The 18,885-nt window shown below is 49.8% G+C and overlaps 1 protein-coding gene across 1 annotated transcript in view; it reads left to right on the top strand.

Annotated features, from left to right (window-relative positions):
* The window catches only part of FHIP1A (FHF complex subunit HOOK interacting protein 1A), a 270,091-nt gene extending 251,425 nt beyond the window's left edge, over positions 1–18,666 (top strand). The window contains exons 10-13 of the mRNA XM_079919280.1: positions 3,369–4,511; positions 11,151–11,329; positions 11,591–11,729; positions 17,518–18,666. Coding sequence (XP_079775406.1) covers positions 3,369–4,511; positions 11,151–11,329; positions 11,591–11,729; positions 17,518–17,777 — 1,721 coding nt within the window. The 3' untranslated portion in view covers positions 17,778–18,666. The remainder of the gene's footprint in view (positions 1–3,368; positions 4,512–11,150; positions 11,330–11,590; positions 11,730–17,517) is intronic.
* Positions 18,667–18,885: the final 219 nt, after the last annotated feature.

The raw sequence follows: 18,885 nt of genomic DNA, 5'->3' as shown, positions 1-18,885 counted from the left end.
CCTCAGAAGTGGCAGTTGGGTTTTGGCCTTTTTGTATCTTGTTGTTCATAGGTTGCCCCAACTGTGAGTGCACACAATTATTTTTAGTCCCTTATAGTTTCTTTGTATTCTGTTGCTGGAGGAGCCGAAGAGATGTTTGTCCAGGTCCAGGCACTGCAGCGAAGGGTCCCAGGTCCCAGCCTGTCAGGGGAGGACCTCTCGAGGGATAATCTTTAAACAAAAGGATGCCCAATTCCATCTCTCCTTGGATGTGTCTGTCTCTAGGTAGACAGAGAATGATGCAGTGAGTCCCATTTCTTTTCTGACTGACTACCTGGGGGTCCTTTTCTGCTTTGTAAAGAGTTCTGGACGTTTGGTAATCAGTGTTCCTTGACATACCCAGCTCTTACCTACTCAGTGTTCCCAGACCTTTATTTTAACTAGGCTTCCTAGCGCCATCCTCAGAGTCCAGTATGAATAGTGTACCCGTGTGTCTTTTTAAACAAAATGGGGCCGAGGGTGTGGAGGGTGGCTATAGCTAAGACAGAATTAGCCCTTATTTTAATTTCCAAAGGGACCCGTTTGTGGATGCTTTTGCCTGCCAATGATATATCATTCTAAAATGTGAAATGTCTGATATGGCAAGAGTATATGATTCATTTGATTGACATCACGAGGGGTTTTTCATAAATACTTATTGTCCCAGAAGCCACAGTACCCCGTGGTGTTTGCCAGCCACAGCTGATCTTGTCCAAGTAAAATTTAAATGGCCCCCGTGTCAACCGCGGCCCTCCCTCTGGCAGGCAGCAAAGGGGCGTTTGTGTGTCTTTGGTGGTCAGAAGGCTGCTTCAGCTCAGGAGGGGTCTGCCTATCCTGTGACCACTAGGAAATGGTCCTGGCCTCGTGCTGACTTCCGTGTTTCCAATCTATATTCTGATATCCCCCCAAACAGTGTCATTCTGTCCACCCAGCTCTAGTCCTCTTTGATAAAAAGTATTTTGTCTAAGAGCTGAGCTACTTGACTAAGAAAATATCAGCATATTTGGTATAAATGCAATTCTTAGAAATTAAGGTTGTCTTACTGATTCTTAGTTTGTAAATAAAGATACAGTGTATCGTGGAAATTAATGCTTTATGTGGCAGTGTAACAAGCTGTACTTTCAGTATATTTTCCTGTTAGGTAAACTATATGCGTATCTTATATTTTCCTACCCAACTGTCATTTTTAAAAGCGTAGTTAAAAATTGATGTCTTTTTTGTTTACTAAAAAAGTTGTTTTAAGAATGAGTCTGTGGCTGACCTTTCTGCAGAATTCAAATTTCAGGTTAAACATATGATGGCTGAGGGCCTGCAACTTGCCACGTTCTTTCCCTGTGTTATCACATTTAATCCTTTGAAGACAGTATTCCCATTTTATAGATGAAGAAATAGACTCAGAGTGAGGCATTGACTTATTTAAGGTTACACAGAGGACACAGGTCCTCTGATTCCAAATTCCATTTCTTTCCGCTCTCCTCTCTCTGAGGTTGCCTTAACGGTGGCTAAGTGCCCTGATGGATAGGTGGTCACACAGGTAGGTAGGTGGGTAGATAGATAATGTGATTTTTGTGCAGTAGTTAAGAGCTAGGATTCTGAATCTCAGCTCTGCTCCTTCCTTGGGCAAACTACTTGATCTTTCTAAGATTTTTTCCTCTTCTGCGTTCCTCAAAGGGTTGTTCCAAGAATAAGTGATGTAGGACATACAAAGCTGTTAGAAAACTACCTAGTATGTAGTAAGTGCTAAATAAATATTATCAGTAGTCAAAGTGGATAAGAGGTAAACTTTTAAAAGTAGAGCTGTAAAACATGGATTATGTCCACCCTAACGACGTGAAAATGTGTATTCTTAAAGGTTCACTTGTGGCCCAGTCAGGTAGAGATTTAGACAATGAATAGGGTTGAAAGGTGTGGCATCGAACGAAAAAAGGAGAGAGGTTGACGTAAGACAACTTTTGCTTGATTTCTGGCTCTGCCACTGACTCGTTGGGTGATCATTGTCTCTGAGCCTGAATTTCTTCATCTGTAAATGGAGAAAATAGTATCTCCATGTAGGGTTGTTGTGAGGATTAAATTAGATAGCACTGACTGAGAAAGCGCCTGCCATGTAGTAGATGTTTAAGAAATGGTAGAGTTTGTGTTTTCCCTTGTCTGAGTTCTTTTTTTTTTTTCCTAAAGGAAAATGTAAACTTAAATGCAGATGTCTTCATACCTGTTTCAGTTACACGGTTGAGAGCTTTTAACATCAAAGGTAGTCAGGGTAGCATTCTTAGGTTAAAAGGGCTGTTTTGGGAGTGAATATGACTTTATCTTAAGTCACTGTTTGGTACATATAATTCCCAATAATTCCCAGGAAGGCAGAATGAATGAACAGTCTTTTCGAAAAACCCAGGGTTTTCTAGAGAAAATCTGTTTCCCAAATTCATGGATTATATAGGCTTTCCACTTTAGAGTTAAAGTAAAAAGCTTCTTAATTGCCTACTCAGTGGCAGGTACTATATTGGATATATTACCTAACTTAATCCTCCTGTTACCGACCAGGGATCTTGGCCTTCCCCAATCAATAGAAGTTGACTAGAGGCCAGACAAGAAATTCAGGCGAGGCTTTATTGGGTCCCCTGCTGGAGCACGGGCGGGAGCGAGAGCAAACAACAGATTCCCTTGCTGGCTGGCTCCCTGAGTGGAGGCCCAGCTTGCTCCTTATACGGGGTGAGGGTAAGTGCGGGTCCAGGGGTCAGGCAGGAGGGCTGGCTTAGGTGTTTCGCCCACCCCTTAGGTGGTGGTGTGTGCAGGGGGCATGCGCAGTACTCTGCTGTTGCTCCCGACACCCTGTTTTTGCTCCAGGCTCTTCAAAAGTGGCAGTTGGGTTTTTTGCTCTCTTTGTATCTTTTGGGTCCAGAATTTGCCCCAACTGCGCATGCACGCAGTTAGTTTTAGTCCCATACAGTTTCTCTGTATTTTGTTGCTTGAGGAGAGGTGTGTCCAGGTGCAAGCACTGCAGCACTGCAGCAAAGGGTCCCAGGTCCCAGCCTGTCTCACTCCCAACGACTTGAGAGGTTGCCTTCATTAGCTCACGTTTCTCTGAAGACTGATACCAAGTAACAGCCTTCTGTTGGTGATGGCCGGTATCTGACCAGCCAGATTGGTTTGTATGTTCTATGAGGATAGAGTTTCTATTCTTATTTTTCCCTATTAAAATCTAACTTTTTTTTATTGTTTGGAAATCATTTAATCAGAAATTATTAGAACCAAAGTAGCTGGTGGGACAAAGCCTTGGCAGCCGGATGAGTCGCATTCCCATCCATTGCCTGTGTCCCCCTGCCCGGTTCTGACTTGTGTGTCTCCCGGGGCAGGGCCCTCGGAGCAGCTGCCCCCCGAGGCGTTCTCGCCGTCGGCCTGCATCGTGGAGTACGGCAAAGCCTTGGACATCAGCTACCTGCAGTACCTCTGGGAGGCCCACACCAACATCCTCCGCTGCATAAGGGATTGCCACGTGTGGTCCGCCCTATACGATGGAGACTCCCCCGACCCCGAGGCGCTTTGCCCGGCTCTGCTGGGCCCGCCCGAGGAGAGGGCTCCCAGCGCCACCTACCGTGTGCTCAGCCTCCCGCAGCAGGTCCCCGGGACGACGGGGCCCCAGCTGGCTCCCGGAAAGGAGAAGAGCCACACGGAGCTGGAGTGGGACGACAGCTACGACACCGGGATCTCCTCGGGGGTGGGTGGGGGCTGCCCTGCGCCGTATGAGGATGCAGAGAACTCGGGCCCCCCGGCCCCCGTGGATCCTCCCAGACACATCCAGGAGATGAAGAAGAACGCCATCCTGCTCTTCAAAGGGGCCTACATCGAAGAGTCCGACTTCCAGGATGACGTGATGGTGTACAGGTTGTGTGCTGAGAAGGATGCAGAGGACACCAGCGGTTCACGGGAGGATGCCGCGAGGCCCCCAGCCCAAGCCCAGACCCAGGTCCAGGGTCCCCCCGTGAGCAACGGCCCCCTGCCCGGCCCTCAGCCAGAGACAGATTCAGAGGAGGAACATGGTAGGGACGATTCGGACGTGTTTCACGGTGTGTCCAAGGAACCAGAAGGAGAGAACGAGCCCGAAGTCGCCCTGGAGTCAAGCCCCGAGTTAGCGGCCCCCAACCCCGAGGCAGAGCACGGTGCACGCCTGACAGTGGCTAACCCCGAGGGTGAAGATTTCATTGCCCACTATGACCAAATCATTAAGGAACTGGATTCCAGCACCGAGGGCTTGATGGAGCAGAATTTCTCCTCTCCTGACCCGTTGCTTCTTACAAAGGAGCCCGAAGAGGAGGAAAATGAGAGCAAAGGAGAAGAAGAAGAGGGGAAGAAGGAACCAGAAGGGGAGGGGGATGACTTTGACTCTTTCATAGCTGAGGCTCCTGCCGCAGAGACCCCGCCGTCCCCGTTTGGAGCGAGAGATGAGGCTGCCTGTGCCGGTCACCGTCCCGCGAGGACTCAGAGCACCCCATTCACAGGTGACGCTAATTGCTTTGTGGTTTCTGCTTTTGAAAGCGCTTGTGCGTATTGCACCCGGAGAGTGAGGACGGTGCAGGTAAGGAGCGCTATCAGTTTACCTGCCGGAGGGGTGGAACGTTTTTGTAAGCAGCAGGGAGGGGTGGTTTTATTTTTATCTTATTCTGTCGTTTGTTTTTTTTTCCCCCAGCAAATTAGAGGTTACATTTTGCCGTTGAGTAACTTCCCTTGATATGCCTTTGGTAAAGTAGTAGGACTGACTAAACCACACAAGAAATCCAGTCTCATCATTTAATAGCCTCATTTCCTCTAGCCTAATTTATTTTTCTCCTTAGCATTTGCTTTTATGTGTATTTAAAAAAAATTACAGTTTCCCCCACTGGCATGTGTGCTTCCTGAGGGCACAGGTGTTGGCTTGTTCTGCTCTATCCCTGGTGTTGAACAGTGGAGAGAGCACATAGTAGGTACTCAGAATACCCCTTGAATCAATGTGGCTGTGTACACACAGCAGAGGCCACTGGGGTTAGTCGTGCCTTTGCCTGGGCCTGGGAGCTCATTTCAGTTAATCACAAAATCTTCATCCAAAAATAAGTAGAGTAGACCCACATACACTCATCACTGTGCTAAAGAGTGGCTGTGTTCCAGTGATAAACCCCTAACAGCAGGTAGAAATCGCGGACGAGGCAAAGGGGTAGGATGGGATATCAGGTAAGTGGAGTGAGGTTAGGAATTATGATAGAATTATTATCATTAAATTGTTACCCAAGTAAAATTGTCACTGAACTCAGGTTTGGCTGCTCGCAGCTTCAAAGCCAGTACTTGTCGGTAGGAAAAGAAAGATTGCTGTATTCAGGAGGCCGGCAACCCGGGAAGAAGGTGGACTCGTGTCCAAAAGCCAATTCCCCACTGCCGATCAGGGGGCAAGAGCTTTTAAAGGGGAGCTTCGGGGTGTATAGGCGGAGGGAGGGGCTCCCTGCAGAAACAGCACCGTCAGCTCTGACAGTCATCTTGAAATGAGTCACGCAGTGGTCTGATCAGTGTCATCTTGATTGTTTTAAGTACAGTTAGTCTTCAGTTCCAGGGTCGGTTTGTTCCCATTTCTCTGAGGCCAGTTCTTAGAACTGCAGCAGCTTATGTCAGGGATACAGTCAGGTCATCGTGTAGTTCACTTCTTCCACCTGGTGAGGGTTTCAGTATCTACAAAACAGCTCAAAGGATATGGCTCAGAATATTCTCTACAGCCCTTGAGGAGGAACTAAAGGGCCTTGACTTGGTTTCATGGCTAGACTGTTATTATTTTGTCTTGCTTGACTATTTTCCTTTGCTTTTTTAGTTTCTCATTTCTCTGATTAAATTTATTCTTTGGCTAAAGTTTTTCTGCAGGCAAGAGGCAGGTGGAGGACATGGCGGGGGTGGGGGGAGGGGGTCTGTCCTGGGAAGGCCCCACAGGGTCCTGCTCTGTTACAAAATCTGAAATCTGCAAATCGTGGTACAGAGGGACCTGGCACAGAGGAGGGGTCCTCAGGCTCAGGGACAGCTGGGGTGGGACCCCTGAATGGTGTTCAGTTAGAGGAGAGGGTCTTAAGGAGCCAACATCTCAGCGGGACAGACTGGCCTTGCAGTCACGCCTGTGGGGACTCCTGGCTCTGGTGCTTCCAGCCATGTGGCCTTGGTGCCCTAACTCGGGGAGGACCAAATGTGATCCTGAGCTGGGGTGGTGGGCCATGTCATGACTGTTACCACAGGCAGCCTCCAGCAGCCTCAGCTGAGGCTTGTCCTTCCCTGGCCAGCAGGGGGCAGCTCGGTGGGTGGAGATCATGCTCCCGCCTCCTTGGATCACCCAAAATACACGAAGTCACAGCATCTTCCAGTCCAGCCAGGCAGGCTTAACGTGATCTCAAGGAGCTCTTCCGCCCTCCTCCAACTTTTATTCATCTGTTTACGGATGCCTGAAAATTTATTTAAACAGGGAGAAAGCTTTTAATTCCACAATTAAAAGGCTTGAGGTCTAGCTGAGATAACATTTCAGTGTGAATGGGTTTTAATTAAAATTCAATCAGTCAATCATAAGTAAAAAGGATTAGATAATCTGGCTCTTCCCAGTTGATAAGGGGAGGGTGGGGAGAGCTTGGTGGGAGGAAGAGGGCAGAGTAGCCTAGCTCAGTCCCAACTCTGCCCTAGGGCTGCCCCATTTACTCTCCCCCAGCAGTAATCCTACTTTGTCTGCGGTGTTCTCCAAGACGTCAGGACTACCCACTGCTAATGAAGATTGTTCTTTAGAATGCCAGCCTATACAAGGAGCTTCATTCCTGGGCAATATGCAAATTGAGGAAATAAAGTATAGCTTAGGGCAAAAAAAAGCTAATACACCACCTATAAAATAACATCAATATTTTGAATATGATACACCTGAACACCGCCAAAACATAACCTGAGATTTGGGTACGTATAGGTAATTTTAACTAAAACGTTGCCTGTTTCCTCCTTTGAAGCTTGTACACAGCTTCAGGAAACGTCTTTTCTCTTTCCACGTTTGTGAACTTTGTAGTGTCTAAACTTCTGAGTTTGTTCTGCAGCATTTGCTTAACTTCCCTCTCTCCGTGGAATCCTGATTTCCACTGAAAAGAATTTGCTTCTCAGCAAAATCAAAGCATTGCATTTCATTTATCTAATTAATTTTATTTATTCATGAAGTCAGCAATCTTTTATTGATCCCTTAATAGTTGGCAGGTTATGTGCTGGGTACTAAGGACACAAAAATGAAGGGATTTGTAGACTTTCAGAAGAGACGTCAATAAAGAACTATACTCTCTTAGTGAGAAATGTGTTAGTCATTGTATCCAAATCCTGTGGGAGCCCTGTGTGAGGAGTGGGAAAGGCTTCACAGAGGAGGGGCACAGTGAACAGAAGCTTCTGGGTAAAAGGAGCTGAGAATGACAGTCCAGGCAGAGGAAACAACAGGCAAGGAAAAGGAGCCTGACAGCACATGGGGGTGACAAGGCATGGGTCTTGGGGGGTAGAGAGGAAGCCACAAAATTGGTTGATGCCGGCCCAGGAGGGCCTTTGGGCCACGCTGAGGAATGGGGGCCTTGTGCTCCTGGCACTGAAGATGCCCTGGAATTATCAGAGTTGGCGAATGGTGTGACCAGATCCGTGTTTGGAAAGGCCAGCCTTGGAGAGTGGGGAGAGAGCACTGGAGTGAGGAGAGGTTGGTGCCAGGAAGATCAAAGTAAGAGACTTGTCATCATATCAGGATTTGAAATGCATCAGTAATAATGTTTCTAGGAACATTTTCACAGCTGTGCTCACATGGATGTGCTGAGATGTGTACACAAAGATGTTCATTGCAGTGTTGTTTATAATAGAAAGAGACTAGAAATAACCTATATGTCCACCAGTAGGGGACTGTTTTGCTAATGCAACACCCATGGCAACCAAATATCTTGTGAATGAATGAGACAGTTCTGTGTGTGCTGATGTGGGACGGTCTCTGGGAGCTGTTGTGCAGTGGAAAAGCAAGGGACTGAACGGTGTGTAGACAGTGTTGTCATTTTATCATTTGTTTAAAAAAAAATACCAGGAGATACACACACACACATACACACATACACACACACACACACACACACACCCTGGGAGGCAAGATAGTGTGTCAGTTAAGAGTCCTGGCACTGGAAACAGATGGTCTGAATTAAAATTGTGACTCCATTTACTAACTGTGCACTTGGCATTCTGGTCATCTTTAAATGTGGATAAATAATAAGCACACTTTGTAGGGTTGTTGTGAATATTTAAGTAAGTTGATACTTTAAGAGTGCTTAGAACACTGCCTGGCACATAATAAGTGATTAATAAATGTTCTGAATGATAATTCAGTTATTAGTACTTATTACGTATGTGAAACATTTCTGGAAGAATACACTTGGATCTGTTAACATGGGTTACCTCCAGGGAGGAGGCCTGTTCTTTATATTCTTATACTGCTTGAAGCAGAGAAATTTTAAATCATTTTAGTCTTTATTAAAATAGAAAAACCGTTGCTGAAGTCCAGACAAGAAATGAGGCGTCTCTGGCGTCAGGCAGTTCTGGCAGGGGAGGTGGCGGTCCACGTTTGGGAGATGTTCCAGGGTGGACTCTGCAGAGCTGAGGTGCAGGGTGATGGCAGCTCCCCTCGGAGTCTGGGAGCTGGGGTGGGGGGCCACCGAGGCAGGGAAAAGAGGGCTTGAGGGGAGAGAAGGAAACGCCATAGTATTAGTTGTTCTGAAAATTCAGTATTTTATAGGTGCAGAAGTTATCTGTCTTCCTGGAAGAAAAGGGGAAAAAATACACCCGGCGTCACCCCCCCACACCTGTAGCTTTCTGAATTGTAGCTGACTTTTCTCGTTTTCAGCTGCTTGCCAGTTTCCCCTAGCAACTGCATTTTGCTAAGGAGGTTTTTTTAAGTGCTAGAAAGCAACTAAGAATAAAACAGGAACTTGAAAGTGTTTAATATATGTTTCTTACTGCACACGCCTAAGAAGCTGTAATTAATGTTGTTAGTGGATTATAATGACAATCGGCTGACCTTGACCTAATATTCTGTCGTTCAAGCGAGACAGCGATGACCCTGACTCACAGGGCGCGGGGGCAGGCTGGGTTTTTTCCTCCCTCTCAGTAGTGATGGACTGTAGACTTTGTCCCCTGCCTCTGCACCGTGCAGCTTTCGTTTTTGTAGGATGGCCAGGTGAGGCCAGCTCTAGTCTGGGCCTATGGCAGAGAAGCTGAGGGCTCCACTAAGGAGACAGGTTTTATAGGAGACTCTCTCCACCCAAGTATCACCTGATTCACCTGTCTCTACTCCTCTGGAAGGAAATAGATGTTGAGCCCCAGGGACTGCGGGGAAAGCCCGGGTCTGGGGTGCAGGAGTGAGGACAGCAGCAGCCTTCCCCTGTCTGCCTGGAAGACTAGAATTAAGAAGAGCTACCGGTGACATTTTCGGGGTTCTTGATGGAACCCCATCAAGTTGCTTTCAAAATGGGGTTCCAGTCCAGAGTTTCCGAATGTGTTTGGCAAACTCTCCCAGTTTTAAGCAAGGGCTCCCTATTCAAAGAATTCATTGACCTCCTGTCATGGAAAGTGACTCAGGAGCTCTGTCCCCAACCCCCAAGGATGGGGAAGTTGGGGCTAATCTCAACACACAAAGGGAAAGTGTCTCTTCTGAGTTCCCAGGCCCCTAAGAAGACATCCTCTGTGCTTGTGGCACCGGGAATATTGCCATTATCCTGTTACTTGCAGGTGTGGTTTGCTGTTCCCATTTCTCACAGACAGCTTCTGCTTTCTTACAAAAAGGGTTTAACTCTTCCGCTAACCAAGGCTTCTGAATGAAGCATCTTGTGATGAAGTATGTTTTTGCTAAACTCATATTAATGTTGGTGAAATCTTCATAAGACATGCTTATTTATCAAGGGTTATGTGCTTTTGTCATAAATATGCCATGGTTTAGTGACATCATCAATAGCTCCACTGGGGGAAATAGAAAATTCTCATTGATTTTGTGTAATGGACCACTTTTATGGTGAAAATGGAAAACATCTTCAAGTAGTTTTAGTAATGCCAGATTTATTGCCTGGATGTTCCCTGTCTTCAGTGAACACAAACAGAAAGCATATTATTTTTCTAGTGGCCCAGATTAGTCACAGCTTCTTTTTGCCTATTGTTTTTTTACAAACTGCTTTTATAGTGATAGGGATTTTCTTGTTTAAGGAGCCTAGGACACACCAAACTCCAGCTCTCCAAACGGAGTCCCTTCCCTCTCTCTCATCCCCACCTCCCCCTGAAAATTAAAGCATGGCTCTAAAATTACAGCCAAGCCCACCTTTACCTCTCATCTTCTCTTCTTCTGGTTCTTCCACATTGTGACACTGACAAGACAGAGTCTTTCTCAGGTGCTTTTGGGGGACAGACAGTCCCCCGTTCACAGTGCTGCTGTTTGGTAAACATAGTTGTATGTGTTTGCTATTCTTTAACGACATGAAGATTTTTTTGTTACTAAAACTTTTTTTTTTTTTTGCGGTACATGGGCCTCTCACTGTTGTGGCCTCTCCCATTGCGGAGCACAGGCTCCGGACGCGCAGGCTCAGCGGCCATGGCTCACGGGCCCAGCCGCTCCGCAGCATGTGGGATCTTCCCGGACCAGGGCACGAACCCGCGTCCCCTGCATCGGCAGGCAGACTCTCAACCACTGCGCCACCAGGGAAGCCCTAAAACTTTTAATGGCCTCTAATGTTTGCATGACGCCCTACAGCACACAGCATCGCGGGATGATGAATGCCATGTTTTTGAGCACTGACAGCCCCAGGAGATACAGAAATAGTATGAAAAGTATATTTTGATTTTAAAAATTAAATTATTGGTCATCTGGTTTTTTTAAAGGTCTATGATAATTTTCAAAGTATTAAAACTGCTCTGGGAGTCAAAATACTAGCTACCACGCCCGTGTTTCTGCTTTCTTTTCGTGGCGGTGGTGTGTCTTGTGGTTTGGTTTTGCGGCAGGAGGCGACCTGGCCGCGTCGGCTGCACCCGGTGGCCCCGGCGGCTCCTTGGTTTTCGGGACAGATGGCCCGTGTCTGCAGCCGGCCCTGAAGCCTCGTGTCCTTCCACAGGCCCGTTCATCAGCGTGGTCCTGTCCAAGCTGGAGAACATGCTGGAGAACTCTCTGCACGTGAATTTGCTGCTCATCGGCATCATCACGCAGCTGGCCAGCTACCCACAGCCCCTCCTGCGCTCCTTCCTGCTCAACACCAACATGGTCTTCCAGCCCAGCGTGCGCTCCCTCTACCAGGTACCGCCCCACCCCGCCCCGCCCCATTCTCATCCATTTGCTCTCCTGCCCCTTCTGTTACCTGTTATGCTGGTTGTGTTGATTTGTCTAGACAAACTGCGAAGCTTTAGAAGCTTTGTTTGGTTTGACGTTTCGAGAGGGTCCTCCCCAGAACACCCAGGCAGTTGAAACCCTGCGGCGGGGCCTCTGCCTGACAGATGTCCTGATGCAGGGTGGAAGTCTGTGCTGAGGCGGTAGCGTCATTAGTGCTGCTTTTGACAGGTCCTCGCATCTGTGAAGAACAAGATCGAGCAGTTTGCCTCTGGGGAGAGAGACTTCCCCAGCCTCCTCATCCAAGCCCAGCAGTACCTGCTCTTCCGCGTGGACCTGTCCGACCCGAGCCCTGAGGCACCCACCAAAGGTCAGCCGCTCTTCCCTTTCCCCAGCTTCCCGACGTGGAGTCACAGGTGCTGCCTCAGCTCCTGGACCCTAAAAGCATCTCAATAGATTTCCATTTTTAAGCAGCAGGGAAGAGCCTCCCCTGAGCGTCCTTAAACCCAAAAGAAAGTCTACCCTGCCCGCACCCGGCCTGGTCCCAGTTTGGAGGGTCTAGCGGGGCACTTGCGTTCCTAACCGAGTAGTGCAGGGCAGGAGTGATGTGGGGACTGCCGCTAGAATAAATAACTTAGCACGTGTGGGCCAGAAGGGAGCGGTATGTGCACACCCTGAGCCGTGTTTTGGCCGGTCCTACCCTGAGGAGGGCATCCGTTCTCTTTATTATGTTTTCAGATACTCTCAGGCCCCAAATGAATGTGCTTTAGGCTCTGGAAGGTAAAACCCACTCCCTTGGAGCAGTAAGAAGCAGTAAAGTTTAGGCACCCCTTAGCCCTCCTGAGCGCGCCTTCCATCGGCTCAGGAGGCCTGGCCAAGTGGGCGTGGGGCGTGGGGTGGCGGCCGACCGGAGCCTGAGGACCCTGCCGGCGGCCAGGCCTGGGGACGGGGCTGCCTGGCCTCGGGTGGGCTCTGCTGGCGCAGGTTTGACGCCAGTTGTCTCCTGAGCTGTGGCCTCAGCCTTGGTGAGAGGGCAAGCCAGGGAACGGCCCACATTGCGCTGGCTTTTGCTCATCTCCCCTGGACAAGCCAGGCTTCTTTGTGGCAGGTGAACAGTGGAGAGAGCAGGGCTCTTGGTCCGGGGCTAAAGCATGTGATCGGAAACACGATTTGGAGTGAGAGGCAGAAGTGTAACTCGGGGCAGTGTTAAACCTTTGAGGGAAGCTGAAAAAACCCCAGCCCTGTGAAGGCATGACCTTGCCTCTGTGTAGCTGTTTGATCTCGGTCACTTGGCCTCACTGGGCCTCGTGCTCCTCGACTTTTTTTTTTTTTTTTTTGCGGTACACGGGCCTCTCACTGTTGTGGCCTCTCCCATTGCGGAGCACAGGCTGCGGACGCGCAGGTTCAGAGGCCATGGCTCATGGGCCCAGCCGCTCCGCGGCATGTGGGATCTTCCTGGACTGGGGCACAAACCCGCGTCCCCTGCATTGGCAGGCAGACTCTCAACCACTGCGCCACCCGGGAAGCCTTTTTTTTTTTTTAATTTTTAATTTTATTTATTTATTTTTGGCTGCATTGGGTCTTCACTGCTGTGTGTGGACTTTCTCTAGTTGCATCGAGCAGGGGCTACCCTTCGTTGCAGTGTGCGGGCTTCTCATTCGGTGGCTTCTCTTGTCGCAGAGCACGGGCTCTAGGTGCGTGGGCTTCAGTAGCTGTGGCACGCGAGCTCAGTAGTTGTGGTGCACAGGCTTAGTTGCTCCGTGGCATGTGGGATCTTCCCGGACCAGGGCTCGAACCCGTGTCCCCTGCATTGGCAGGCGGATTCTTAACCACTGTGCCACCAGGGAAGTCTCTCCTCGACTCTTAAGTGAAGGGTTTGTCTTCCATCTCTCGAGTCCTTTCTGGCTGTAGGACTCAGGGTGTGAAGGGCATTAGGACACCGCAAGGCACACTTTGAAAGAAAGGGGGGCCCTGTGCCACTGGTGAAATGAGGGGCAGCTTCTAGCCTTGGCCCTGGATGAGAGCAGGTGGGCCATCTCTGGAGGGGAGGAGTGCCCACGTCTGTGGGAAGGTGGCCTGCAGGCCCCACGTGGCGTCTCCTAGCCCCGCGGACAGTCGGCCTGTTGGCTTGTCCCTTCTGAGCAGGGGGCACGCTGTGTGACTCACCCTGGGAGAGACGGTGCCTCAGCTAGCTTTTGCGCGTAACAGACCACCACAAAAGCTCAGGGGCTCAAGACAAAGCCATCATGTGTGCTCATGAGTCTGTGTGGTTGCCCGGGTGATCTGCTGGCCCGGGCGGGCATGGCTGATGCTGGCAGGACTCGCTCGGGGGCTGCCGTCAGCGGGCGGCTGGGCATCTGGGATGGCCCAGCTCACGGGGGTGGCTGCTGGCTGTGGTGATGGGGGTCCGCGTTTCTCGTCATCCAGAAGGTTAGCCCTGGCTTGGCGGCTTCATGGCTGTAGGGTTGCAAGAGTGAGAGCGTGAGCACACGCAGTCTCTTGAGGCACCAGCTTGGGACTCCACCGGGTCGATTCTGCTGTATTCTGTTGGCCAAGCCACTGGTCAGCCCAGGTGCAGGAGTGAAGCAGACCCCCCACCTCTTGATGGGAAGAGCTGCAAGGGATTATGGCAGTTCTTGCAGTCTTCCAGACAGAAGGTGACTTGCGTTCCCCACACTGCACTCTGGGCTTGGTCTTCACTTGTATCTTGCAGTTTGTAAAGTGCTTTCCCCGACAGTTTTACTTTTCAAACAGCACTGTGCAATGGGCAAGAAAGGTACTGTTAGCTTCATTTTCATAGAAGGAAGCTGAAGTTAGAGGCCCGGGTGGTCAGCCAGGATCACTAAGCTCGGGTGCCTACACACCCTGACCAGCCTCCTTGACCTGCACGCTCCAGGTGAGCATGCCTTGTGCTCTGTCCTGGCCTCAGACTGATGGTGGCGGCTGCCAGATACGTGCCCAGGGGGATCTTGTTCCCACTGCGTAAGGTGGTCAATTAGGCAGCTGTGGGGGGTGATTCCCAAGGTCTGTGACTCTCAGGGGACATTGACTTGTAGGAAGCTACTCTCAGGATCGAAGACTTCTGTTTGATGGAATTTTTCAGATTAACCTCCTAACTTCATTCGGGTTAGCAAAGTGACACCCTCCCCTCAACTTCAAAAATCTCTCAACTCACAGAATGACGAAGGTCTCCGTCCCCTTGTACAAAGCTGAAGCCTTGCGTGTGATGTGATTGCCTATAAATGAGATGAATCTGGGAGCCCTATTCTCACCGGGACACAGAGCAATGAGTGACTAGAATCCTGTAAGAGGCCACATACTGGGGTGTCCACGTCCGTGCGCTGTGTGCCTTGTCTGATGCCGCTGACAGGGAGGTGAGGGGGAACGGATTTCTCTCCTAACTTCTCAAGTCTTCCCAGTAGTATCTTGAAAACCCTTTGTTGTGGCTTTTCAGACCCAGGGCAACGTTTCAGGAAACCACTCCCAGTTCTGACGTTTACTTATATTTCCCTCCTCCCTGCCTCTGCTCCGGGCGCTGCAGCCGTGCCCTGGGCCCTTTTACGATGGACGCCCGCAGCCCGAGCTGCTCCGTCACGCAGGCCCTGGTGAAACCAGCCTAACGCTTCCAAAAGAAGGAGAAGTCCGGGTGGACTTTCTGTGCTCCTGTCACATTGTCACTCTTGAGACTATTGGTCTCTGACGCTCAGCTACTTGCCAGTCTTTTCATTTTCCCCTCAAACCACAGAGGTGGTATTTTCTAGTATTTAGCTGTATTCAGAGTCCTTTCACTGATCTCTAATTCTAGAAGGGGACCAGGTAGGTATTATCTCCTTCTTGTGGAAAAGGAAACTGAGACGTTATATGATTAGCCAGTTGCCAGGTAGGGACCATAACTCGCGTCTCCTTGTTTTTGAGTTGAGTCTGACTCACGGAAGGGCCAGGCCCACGCTGACGGGACAGAACCACCGCCAGGACTTCCCTGCTGGCCCTCCGTCTCCCTCCCTGGGCGCCCGCCTGCCTTCATTAGCGAAGACAGTGTTGATTCTTAGATTCAAGCTAGGTAAATGAGCCTAAGCGATGACGCTTTTTAAATTCCTGGATCGAGCTGGATAAATGATCCACAAAAGCCCTTCTGGGGGGAAAGAGGAGTGAATTTGAAAGAGGAAGACGGAGATGAGGAAATGAACCAGCTCCAGTAAGATCAGGTATAGGGAGGACCTGACGTTGGTCGGTCCCTTCCCTCGTTCATTCAGCAAACGTTTATTAGCTTCTTCTGTGGATGAGGAAGCGTGTTAGGGGCCATGAGGGACATGTCGTTTAGGGGCTCAGCTCTCAGAAACCTGGAAGTCTGGTTGAGGAGAAAGAGCATAAACAGCGACGCAAGTCTGAAGGGCACTGCAAGCCCCAGTTGGTAAATAAAATGAGTGGGAGGCTAGAGCAGGGGATCACTTCCAGGGCAGGAAACGGGAGTGGTCTGTGAAGTCAGTGACGGCTGAATTGACGGTGGTGTGATGGCTGACACTTACCAAGAGGTCCTTGTGTACATCACACCTATTGACTCACTTAATCCTTACAGCCATGAGATTTTGACAGATGAGGACATTAAGTACAGAGAGGTAAAGCAACTTGCCTGGTGTCGCTCAGCCAGTAAGTGGCAGAGTCTAAGCCTGGTGAGGTTTAGGTGTGCAGACACGGGCAAGGGAATGCCAGGTGGGGGAACCAGCACGAGCAGTGTGGCTCTGGGGCTGGTGCCCGGAGTGTCCCATCCCCCGCGGCATCAGCCCAGCTTCCTCAGTGAGCCTCGCCGGGCCCTTTGGAGAGCCGGGTGCCGCAGTGCTGGAGGGCTGGGGTGGAGGTACTCAGGCGTGGTCCCCCAAGCGTGGCAGTGTGCTCAGGGAGGTCAACACTTTCGTCCTCATTCTGTTGTCAAGACATATTGTGAGTTTCTGCTGAAAGGTAGCAGCAGATTCTCAACAACTTCTCCAGTTCTTTATGGCATGAACTGTGATAAGCTTTAATCTAAAAGGATATTTGAAGCAGTAAAGCGGAAGTTTTTTTTTTTTTTAACACTAACGACGATAGTAGTGAGATGTGGAAAGTACTATAAATGTCAAGAATTTTTAGTACCACAGTTACGCGACACTCTGAGAAGAGTGTTGAAAAATGGGACTGAATTCTAAAAAGCAGCCAAAATAATGAAGAGCTTGAATATAATGATTTATAAGGAGTAATGAGTCTGTTTGAGTCGGGGGCAGAAGGCGGCATAAATAATTCCTGTCAATGTGAAGGCCGGAGAGCTTCAGGAATTAAATAGTTGGGAAAGTTGAACCATTTTAATTGGTAAAACTGATTTGATATGAAAATGCAAATCACTTGGGTATGTTGAAGTTTGGTTCATATCATCTTAGACCTACATTTTTGAAACTGAAATCGAAACTCCTGGAAACCTTCCTTGAATGGAAGGTCCAAGCCACTTGCTGCCACGAGCTGCCCACGGTGGCGGGAAGTTCCCAGTCTGGTCTTATCAGCACCCAGCTTTCTCTCCGTTATTTCCAGCCTTTAAAAGCCTTCTTCCATTCTATTCTCCACAAAGGCTGGAAGTCCTGGCCAGAAGGGGCTGGGGATCAGCAGGGAGCCCAGGAGGCCGGAGCCCGGGCTGCGGACGGCAGGGCGTGGTGTGTGTAACCCAGGTGGCCTCCGGCAGCTCTGCCGGGTGGTCAGGGCTCAGCTGGCAAAGGGCGGACGGTCACCCCGACCCTGGGAGGCCCCTAAATAACCGTCGCAGTGACCCGTGTCCTCACTTGGTTGACGCGGCCGCAGGACGTGCCTTTTTCCTTCTCCCCCCTCGCCAGGCCCTGGGCGGGGAGGGTTCTTGATAAACCTATATTCTTGCCACAGTTTCTACATGAAGGCCCTCCTACAGGATTTGGGATCAAACTCTCATGTCACATGCCCAGTGCTGGAGCTGATCTGGGCAGATCCGTGTGTCTCAGAGTGGTGTGAGGGGGGGGACTGGGGGCCGTGCCTTGAGACTCCAGTCAGAGCGGGAGCTGAACCCGCACGAGACACTCCACTCCACACCCCCACAACACACACACTTCATTTAAGGGGTGGGCGGAAAGGGCTCTGGGGAATCACCATGGCTGTCTTCCTTCTAGTTTCAGATCCCGTTCAGGACGCCTCCAGGACAGGGAGCGGCCGGAGTTTTCTGGATGGCCCCCCACGAGTGCTTCAGCCCTTCCTGACAAACAGAGCCAAGGTGGCCGGGGTGCCCCCCAGCCTGCCCCCGCCCGTGCGGGACACCATGCTGGCGGCCGCCCTCTTCCCCGAGTTCCTGAAGGAACTGGCTGCCTTGGCCCAGGAACACTCCATTCTCTGCTGCAAGATCCTGGGCGACTCGGATGACAGCTACTGTTAGCTTTTTCTTTTCACATAGAGGTTCTTGTTTTTTTAAGGTTTTAGTGCCGTGACTGAACGTTAAATGCAAAGCTGCTTACAGACACCTCTACTTTGAGACTTCCTGACGATACTTGATACGTGGGGGAGGGGGGTTTTCTGTGCGCCTCCTCTCCCCAGCCGGATCTTCCCACCTTGTACCCCCTAGAATCTAAGTCTTGGCTCAGTTTTTCCTCCTCAGAGTTCTTGGTCCTTATTCTCCCATCCCTCGGAGTCACTCAGCTTGCAGCTTAGCTCACACCCAGCGAACACCGGGAGGCAGTGATTTCTGGAGGTGCCCACCTCAGAAGGCCCTTTAACAGCACGTAAGAACGCACACCTGCCCCTGTGGCCTTCTGCGTCGTGGCTTCCGTCTTCTTATTGAGAAGAATAAAGATGGAGCCCTTCTTGCCTCCGTCACACAAGCACACAGCATCCGTCCCTTTGCATTTTACTTCCAAGACTTGTATTCCGCCCAACACGTGTTGCCTTACAGCGCAGGCAAATCCACTGGTCTCAGCTCTCTGCCTGGGAAGTCAGATGTAGTTGGAGAGAATTTGGAATGCAGGGAAACGTTCTTGTTGCTCGAGAGCTTTCTTTGCTCAGTATATCACTACCTAAACACTGAAAATAGCCTTACTTTAGTAAGATTTGCACAAGATGAACTATGCCTATGCAAAATGTTACTTTGGCTTTTAGGACTTTGATCGGTGTGAACAAAGCGTGGTATATGCTTATGTAAGAAGACAGCCATCATTATTTTTTTAAGTGTTTTATGAACAACAAACTGGTTCATCTGTGACACTGTCTCATAGTGGGTTTTTTTGGAGGGGTATGGTGTGGGGGAAAGGATAAAAGTAAACTAAATACAATCTGTACAAACCTTGGTAATTATTTTAAAATCTGTTTGCTTTTTCTAATATGTTGCACTTTGTAGAGAAACAGGAACTGTACAGCCACTTAGGGAACCAGGATGCAAAGGCAAACAGGTCGCGGGGAGCCCCGCCAAGCCAAGTGCCTGCTGGGGCCTCACTCCACACAGAAACGCTGCCTTCTGAGTCATGGGGTTCATCACGAGGCCCCACCGTGAT

The sequence above is a fragment of the Stenella coeruleoalba genome (assembly GCF_951394435.1).
Source record: "Stenella coeruleoalba genome assembly, chromosome: 4".
Classification (NCBI taxonomy): domain Eukaryota; kingdom Metazoa; phylum Chordata; class Mammalia; order Artiodactyla; family Delphinidae; genus Stenella; species Stenella coeruleoalba.
This window is presented reverse-complemented; position numbering and strand designations above follow the sequence as displayed.